This window comes from Colobus angolensis, unplaced genomic scaffold, assembly GCF_000951035.1.
Source record: "Colobus angolensis palliatus isolate OR3802 unplaced genomic scaffold, Cang.pa_1.0 Scaffold370, whole genome shotgun sequence".
Lineage (NCBI taxonomy): Eukaryota > Metazoa > Chordata > Mammalia > Primates > Cercopithecidae > Colobus > Colobus angolensis.
This window is the reverse complement of record NW_012117044.1, coordinates 404-9,576: the sequence shown is the minus strand read 5'-3', so window position 1 is coordinate 9,576 and position 9,173 is coordinate 404. Positions and strand designations below refer to the sequence as shown.

Genomic DNA, 9,173 nt, shown 5'->3' with positions numbered 1-9,173 from the left:
CGGGTCAATGAGGAGCGGGCGGCGGAGTGCTGGGGACATGGGAGGCTTGGACTGGGGGGCCCTCGGCGAGGCGCGGCCCGCAGCGGGTGGAACTGGTCGGGTGAGCAGCAGCCCCGGCCCCTTCCGTCGCTCGGAGCGTTCGAGGACTAGTGAATGTGGAAGAAATGCTTAGGCGGCACAGGGCTGCTCTGAGCGGTTTTCAGATTCAGACTCATTGCAACTTCTAACATCCTGATGGTGTTGCCACTTTATCATTACCCTCCCCATTTTACGAGGAAACTGAGGCACATTCCAATTAGCTGGGTGTGCAGGAACAGCAGCTTCTGTCACTCAGGTTTAACTTGGTGCTTGCCCCTGCTGAGGAGCTATGCAAAGCATGGGTCGCCGGGCTGCCACTAAGAATACAGGCTCTGGAGTCAAACTGCTAGGATCTGGGAACCCAGCCAGTGCCTTCTAGCATTGTGCCCTCGTTTCCTTAACTTCAAACGGAAATAACTGTATAAAGGTGCCGGGAGAATTAAAGAGCTAGTACAGAATCAAGTTACACATTGTCTGGCACATGCTACCTATTAGAGTATGATTGCCTCATACGTAGGTGGATTTGACAGTCTGAGTTTCTGACTACATCTGACTTCCATTGTATTAAATGCATGTACTTTTAAAAATGTGTATAATGACCATTATAGTTATTAAAAAAAAAAAAAACCAACAACACCAACACCATGTACCAAACTAACACAGCGTCTCCTGTGTGGTAGATGTTCTGTAAATATTTGCTTAAGTTAAGGACTGGGTAGTGCTAACTGTAATCTTGTGTTATATGCAGCTTGCTCTTACGCTAACCATAATTACAGCTGATGTAATTATTAAATATCCAGATAAAATCCTGGGCCTAAAGTCTCAATTATACAATAAGATGAAAGGAAGGCAAGAAAAATGATGTTTTTGTTTTCATTTATTTGCTTTATATGCTTGCATGCAAAGAAACCCAGAGTAATTGTTTCTGTTTTAAATTCCACATTCTGACAAGAGATAATGAAAAATAGTTCCAATAACTGTATTGCTTTTGAGGTTCTAGATTTTCCCACGTTGCCAGCTATGTGGGGTTTGTAGGGATTTTTGTTGGTTTGTTTTGGCTGTTATTGTAAATAGCCACAAGTCAGCCTTATAAATAAATAAAATTTTTTCAGATTTTGAATTTTGCAGCATTTGGGTATTCTAAAAATTCCATCCTACTTTTAACATGTAAACTCATTTTCTCCCCGCTCTCCTTTTCTTGTGTTCTACCTACCATGCTCTTTTCTACTCAGTTTCATTCCACTATCTGGTAAAAGTTCTTTTGCAGTTTTCCTCTCTCGAAAACAATACTTTTGTTTTGGATTTTCAACAGATTGCTTTCTTGGATCATTAGGATCTATAAAAACCAATAATAAAGCGTGTCTTCATAGACTAAGTAAACCTACTACTCCCTCTAGAGAAGTTTCAATTTTCAAAACACTTTATGCTACAGAATTAGAGCTAAGCTGTCATCTAGAGCTATGGAAATCGAATGCTAAATACAGATAAACAAGAATATATCATAAAGTAGTATAATGTGTCATTTCTTATTTGGATACTTTAGGCAGTTACTAGTGAGTAGAAGTTTAACACGGAACTAAATATTAAAACATAGTGATATTCTATTACACAAATTTTGATTGTCTTTTGGAGTCATTCCATTCCCATTAAGATTTACCATATCTCCACTTTTTAGTCCTTCAAAATTCTGTACTCATTTGGTAATGCCTAGAAAATTTATATTTCACCTCATCACTTTTTTTTTGTCCTGTCCCAATAGACAAACTCCAGTGGTAAACTCAGTCAAAATTTGGTGATATTTGTTAAGCTTAAACTCTGGAATTGTTAGAATTACTTTGCAAGTATTTCCCCCCATATTATCTTTGTTTGCATTTATACTTTTTAAATTTAAACATGAATGCAATTTTGGTGGGTTGAAGAGATATTAAAATTGAATAATTAACAGATATCTATATATTTTTTTCTGATCATCTATACTTTTTTTTTTTTCCTTCTACACACAGAAAATTCTGAGCTGTGCACCGCTAGGAAATGAAACACTAGTTCAGAAGAAGCCTGTAAACTCTCTTACAAATACATTTGGTTATTCACCATGAGGTTAGCAAAGCCTAAAGCGGGTATTTCTCGGAGCTCAAGCCAAGGAAAGGCCTATGAGAACAAGCGCAAAACAGGCCGGCCGCGGCAGAAGTGGGGCATGACTATTCGATTTGACTCAAGCTTGAGTAGACTCAGAAGAAGCTTGGATGACAAACCCTATAAATGTACTGAATGTGAAAAGAGTTTCAGTCAGAGTTCAACTCTTTTTCAACACCAGAAGATCCATACTGGAAAGAAATCCCATAAATGTGCTGATTGTGGGAAAAGTTTCTTTCAGAGTTCTAATCTCATTCAGCATCGACGGATCCATACTGGGGAAAAGCCCTACAAATGTGATGAGTGTGGAGAAAGCTTTAAACAGAGCTCAAATCTCATTCAGCACCAGAGAATTCATACTGGAGAAAAACCCTATCAGTGTGATGAGTGTGGCCGGTGTTTCAGCCAGAGCTCCCACCTTATTCAACATCAGAGAACCCACACCGGGGAGAAACCCTACCAGTGCAGTGAATGTGGCAAATGTTTCAGTCAGAGCTCTCATCTGAGGCAGCACATGAAGGTGCATAAAGAAGAGAAGCCTCGTAAAACCCGAGGCAAAAATATCAGGGTGAAGACTCACTTACCCTCTTGGAAAGCTGGTACAGGAAGGAAGTCTGTGGCTGGTCTCCGTTAAGTATAGGGCTTTTTGACAGCTTTTTGAGCCCTCTTGAGAAAAAATAAAAAATAAGAAATGAAAGGAATCTTTTTTAGAAATAGAGATGCTTTATAGTAGATCACTTAAATACTGGATCTTTTGCTAGTGTGAAAACATTGGGAATTTAATGACATTGAGCTGAAAGAAATTACTTGAGTCCAGCTACCCTCATTTCTTTTTTATGTGACATGGAGCACAAAGAACTGAAAATACGTTTTGAGGGAGCATGACATTGTTGACCTCATTTGAAATTACTTCCATTTTCAAAAACCATCATGATTTACAGATACATTTTGAGAAAAAACATCATGTTTTGAGGATACATTTGTGAAAGTGCACGTGTGCCAATGATTACTCAGTTTTAGGACTTTCTGTGGAAGAAAAGGGAGAAGAAATTAATTCCACTACTTTTGAAATTCTGCAACAGATGAGATTTTTTTTGTAAAGTTTTGTAGTATATTAACCATTGGTTTATGACTCTAGATTCAACATATTAAAATGTATTCAAGCTCACAGATTTTTAATCAGTAAGGCCCATCTATATTATTAGTTCTTTTATTTCTTCTCCTTGTGGACAGCTGTTAATTAAAGGAGTAAGGATTTCCCTGTTTGTTTTTGTTTGTGTGTTTTTTAACCAAATTCTTAGAGATGCTATAGAATCTAAATGAGAACTGAATTGAACCTTAAGTCTCATATTCCTACTAATAGAGTTCTTTGTTGATGGTAACTGCTGTGTCATTTGTTTTCCACAAGTTGGGATGGATTCATGTCGATCCAACCCCATGTCCTTGACCTCTTCTGGCATTCTCTTGTGCTCTGACAAACTGAGCCAGCCTTTTAGATCTACATGAATAAACGAACTATTTTACCAAGAAAAATCTCAGCTTGCTTTCTGCTAATTAAAAACCTACAATTTACACACCTCCCTGCCTTCAAGACTGTGAGCTTTAGATAGCCCTGCTTAAATGTTTGTCAACAACAAGAGTCATGTAATGTGTCAGTGCATTGTAGCTCCTTTGAAATTTAACTCTTCCTATGTTACATGAATTGTTTTAAGGAGTCTGGCAAACATGTTTATTCACTTCCATGAGAATGGTGCCAAGTGTCAGACTCTGATGAGCCCTCAGCTCAGGTTTTAATTTCTATTGAATGCTAACATTCTTCTGATTTTTTGGTATCTTTTATATCGGTTTCTGCTGTATTAATGACAATTATTCATGAAAATAAAAAATAAAATATTTTGTATACTACTACCTTATGTTTATTTTTCTCCTGGGGAATTGCTTTAATTATTTAGACACTAGATCTAAAATCACAGCTTTTGGATGGATCACTTGTTTTGCCTGTTTTTGATTTCCTCACACTTGAACTTTGCCTTCCTCCTGGCCTTGCATTTGAGCGTAGGGCCATAGAAGTTGGCCTTGTGATGGCCTTGTTGACAAGTGTCATTCAGCAGAATATTCACAAGGTGTTTTGTAAGCATGAGGTGATCACCGTTTTTTATGAAAGAAGTGATCTTTGGCTGCCCTATTACATCCAAGTCACCCCTTGGCAGGACTGTGGCTATGGGGCCCTTTTGAGGATTTATCAATGCTCTTCACATTAGTTTTGTGTCTGGAATAGCTTCCGGCCAGGGCCAACACTTCTTTCTTAAATTTCAGGAATTTGCCCATTCTGACAGCAAACACGGCTGTGCACAGTAGTGATATTAAAAATAATTTAACAAGCAGTATGCCCTTCAGGACAGCAGAAGAACTGTCACAGACTAAGGTCTCTTGTGTGCTCTGAGCATGGGGATGCATTACTCTGTTCCTCCACTGTGTTGGGGAACATGTGGAGAGGAGCACAGATAAGGGATATTTTTGGTTAATAGAGCTCTCGACCAGTGGGAGATAGATGGAGCCAGGCTTGATCTAGAGATGTCCCAGGGTTTTCAGAGTGTAGTGACTATATGGGATTTGGGATTATCTTCCTTGGGTAGAAGGTATATTGTATGTGGAAGGAGGAAAGAGGGATATTTGGTGAGCAAATATCCAAATGTTTGCCCCATGTTTCTTGGCACCCTTACAGTGCTGCGAGAAACAACACTAGGTGAGGCCATTTGAGTTAGTGATGTTTTTAAAAGCTGTTGTGTGATTCTCTGTGCTCATATTTCCCAGGCCAAAGTGGAGCTGACATTTAGGTAGTTCCTGAGCCTCTTGCCAACCTGCTTTGGGTATCACATGAGTGAGAAATAAAATGTTGAGATAGGCCACAGATTTCAGTGTAGATTTGGTACCTGTCGTGATTGATGCACCCATCCTGCTGTTTTTGTGCATCTCTGGACCCAATCATCCGTCTTAAAAGTTCTATCCTTTCAGTGGCCTGATGAGAAAAAACAGCTTTTTGAGGTTCATAGTTGAGAAACAGTGCCTCGCCTCCCCCACATTCTCTTTCTGTTTCTAGCTGATATCCTGTAATACTTCCTTTTTTTTTTTTTTTTTGCCTGGGGACCCTTTTCTTTGTTCCTCACTGAGACTTAAAGGCAGCATTAAAGCTTGTTTGTGTGTTTTATTTGTATTCCATGACTGTGGCCTGGGGTGAAAGTCCCCACACATAGAGTTGCCGGAATGTCCTGTGATATCAGCCCTGGAAGTTGAAAATTTGTCCTGAGACTAATATGCTGTCCTTAAACATGGGAGAAAGGGGTGCCTGTCCCTCCACCATGCACTGTCTGAGTGCGGCAGGACCCATGAGAGGCTGCTGAGTGGGTGCCAGGAGGACTCACCTCCAAGAGCAAGAGCTTCCGGTCCCTGTTCCACATTGATTTCAAACAGACCAACCAGCTTGGACAATTGAAATTCTCAATTGCAGTCATGATGAACTGAAGACCAGAGGACCTTCCTCCAATTTCCCGGTCCACATGAAGCGCTAGATTGTAATGTAACCCTAGATATGTTGAGGGAACTCCAAAGTAGGATTTCTCACCACATTGGTAAAATAGGGGGACTGCCTATTTTAATCTCATTTAGCGATAAGTATGATGGCTGTTTCCTAAATTCAGAGTTCTGTAGTAAACTGATAACAGATTCTTTTCTGTCATTTTTCAAATAAAGCATTGTGACATCTGGTAAAATAATTACTTTTGTTTTTCTTGTTTTATTGTTCAGAAGAAGTGCAAAAGAATCCAGACCAGTTTAAAATTGATAAATTTTACTGCTGAGTGATAGAAAGAGACAAAAATGACAGAAACATTATTCATAGCTGCATTCCTTACAGTAAAGCCAAGCACAAATAGCTCTATTGCTTAGAATCATTGCATTTCAATATAGCAAGATCAAATCTTGCATAGTCTTTATGGATGATATTTTTTTCCTTTGATCCACTTGGTTGGTAATGTGTCAGAATAGATTCAGCAATTTAGTCCTACTAAGTAATGGCATTTTATAATTCTAGTGTTATAATATCTGACAGTATTTTACTTAGAACTTTTACATCAATATACATCAACTGACAGTTGTAAGTTTCTTTTTGTATGTTATCTTTGTCATAAATGTCAATTACATCGTAGAGCATTTCAAGAACTGTGTCAAGTTCATAATACTAGGTTACGAATGTGTTACGCTACATCCCAATTTGTCAAGAGACCTCTCAGGCACAGATTTTTGAATTCAGAAATTCAGTATGGGTATGCCAATTTAAATGAAGCTTCTGAGATGAAATAACCTTAAATCCCAGAGAGACCCTGGTTATATCTTTATGTTCAGGGCAATCTAAATGGGTCCCCTAGGATACAAGAAGCCTCTCTATTCAGTGGGATTAAAAGGCTAAATATTGGAATTTAGGCAGGTGAGTCAAAGAGGGGACACTATAATGATTTGGGGGCAAACAGTCATGAAGAGAAGCTCAGGTTCAGTGAGAAAACTGAAGCGATTCAGTTTTCCACATAGTTTAATATAGCTAGTTAGACTTTCTGTTATGTCCATGTTTCTTCTTTGCCTGATAAGTTCACCAATTCGGTTTAACCCAGCACCTGCATTCCATTTTCTCTATTAGAATAATTGGTCTGGTTTCTCTTTTTCTGGCTAGACTTTGGCTGAAAGGACAATAATAAGAGAAATAAAACTACAAGGAGCTACTATTTCTTATGTATCAAAATGACCAATAGTGTAAAACCTACTCTGTTGGTGAGGCTGTGGAGAGCTAGCCAAACTCAGACACTGATGGTGGGATACAAAATGTTACAACCCATACTGAGGAGGGATTTGGCAATATCTAGCAGAAGTATATATGCATTTACTCTCTGATCCAGAAATTATGTTTCCAGAGATTGTTTCCAAAGATACAGTACCAACAGTATAAAACAATGTATACACTTGGCTGCACATTTTTATAGAAAAGACTCATTTCTCAGGCATCTGGCGCCAATGGAGTGTCATATATTTGTTCGATAATGCGCTTTTTATGATGCTCTCATGACCTTTCTTGTGTTGTAGTTGTACCATATGTCATTTTCAGAGGTCAGATTGCCTCGTTTTGTACAGGACCCAGAGTGTAGTTTAATAAGTGCTCACAAGGAGATTAAGTGCCACTGCTGAAACAAATCAGCAAATTAAATTCCCAGGCTTAGCTGGAAATACTTCAGCCCAGTGAGGACGCTGCATAAGAGGAAATAGCCACATCAAGACTTCATTGTTAGAAAACACTTTTTCTATTTGACGTTACATAAAACTGTCATTAGATGGCAGCAAAAGAGAGATCATGGAAAACAGCCTGTCCTGTAGTTTCTCCACATTCAACTTGTGCAGATTGAGTGTCCCTTATCCGAAATTCTGGCGACCGGAAGTGTATCAGAATTCAGATTTTTTTTTTTTAATCATTATTTGGGAATATTTGTATATACATGATGAGATATTTTGGGAATGGGACTCAAGTCTAAACACGAAGTTCATGTGTTTATTATACCTCTTGTATACATAGCCTGAAGGTAATATTTTTAATAATTCTGCGCATGAAACAAAGTTTTCACTGTGACCTATCACATGAGGTCAGGTGAGGAATTTTCCACTTGTGGCGTCACATTGACATTCAAAAAGTTTCAAATACTAGATTTTCGTATTAGGGATGCTCAATCTGTGTTTTCCTTTGAAAATACCATGCTCAAAATGTAGAGACTACTCTTTACAATCAACTAGGGTTCAGTTAAATGTCTGAAAATACAAGCATAATTTAAAAAGTTGAGCACATTTTAGTCAAATTACCTGAATGCCATTTCTATTTCCACTGTAACTTAGATGTTTAATAACTTACAAGACACAGGAGGATAGGCAAGCCCTTTTCTTATCCTGGTAGAAAAAGAAATTATCCAAAGTGTTTACTAAACAAATAATAGCTATTTTCTCAGTTTCTCTCTTTTGCTCTTTTCTACAGTCAGCTCCATGAAAGATTTGTCTACATTTATCTTCCCTGTTTCCTTACCTGGCAGTCTCCCCTTAGTCTATTTCCATCAAGCTTTCATCCATCACTCTGCTCAAAAGCACTCTCTCCAAGGAGTCTCCATGAAAATCTGTGTAGAACAGTGGTCCAGACTTTGAGACGATGGCTAGAATGCAAAGCCAGACACTTTGGGAATGAAATGCAGCTGTAGAGACTGATGCAGGAGCTGCAGAGTTGGGAGAACAGTTTACTTTTCATAGATAAGAAGCTGTTTGAACTTCTTATCATGTGCAGACATTCTATTTACAGTTGAAATGTAAATTAAAAGTAAATTACATTCCAGTAGCAAAACAGAGATTGGGAACAGCCTAGGGAAACAGGGAATTGGGTCCCAGAATAACACTTAGGTCCTTTCTTGCCTTTGCCTGGTAGATGAGAAGTCACCACTGAGAAGCCTGTTGTGAGCACTGAATTCATAAAGTGACCATCTCATCTAGTACGTATTCTAATCCTTCTCCTGGTGCTTTTCTTCTCCCTTCTTCCAAAAGGCTGAGCTGTACCACAGAGCCTACACATGTGAACTTCTTCGTGGTTAGCAGTTGAGTGCATCTGGGGTGGGATGTAGAATCTGAAAGGCAGTGTGATGTAAGAGAAAAATCTCTGAATTGGAGTCATTAGTCCTGAGTTCTAGATCCAGTTCTCCTATGGAAAATCTATGTGCCTTTAGGCAAGTCATTTTTTCTCTCTGGTCTTAAGACCAGATGAAGCCAAAGTTGGCAGGTAAACTTGTTTCAGTTATGATCCTATGGCTTCAAGGTGCTAAAACCAACAGTCATTAACCAAAGCAAAACAAAGAGAAGTAAAGAAAGATGACTGAAGAAAGAGTTGAACC

At 38.7% G+C, this 9,173-nt stretch overlaps 1 protein-coding gene and 1 long non-coding RNA gene across 2 annotated transcripts; one reads left to right on the top strand and one right to left on the bottom strand.

Annotated features, from left to right (window-relative positions):
• Positions 1 to 4,116, top strand: ZNF22 (zinc finger protein 22). The gene is made up of 2 exons (XM_011953785.1): positions 1 to 100; positions 2,082 to 4,116. Exon 2 carries the CDS (start codon positions 2,171 to 2,173, stop codon positions 2,843 to 2,845), a length of 675 nt encoding a protein of 224 aa, XP_011809175.1. The 5' UTR covers positions 1 to 100; positions 2,082 to 2,170; the 3' UTR covers positions 2,846 to 4,116.
• Positions 1,046 to 8,911, bottom strand: LOC105520172. The gene is made up of 2 exons (XR_001003078.1): positions 8,701 to 8,911; positions 1,046 to 2,877 (listed from the first exon to the last, which is right to left on the bottom strand). It is a non-coding gene; the product is annotated as an uncharacterized LOC105520172 (long non-coding RNA).
• Between the last annotated feature and the right edge of the window lie 262 nt (positions 8,912 to 9,173).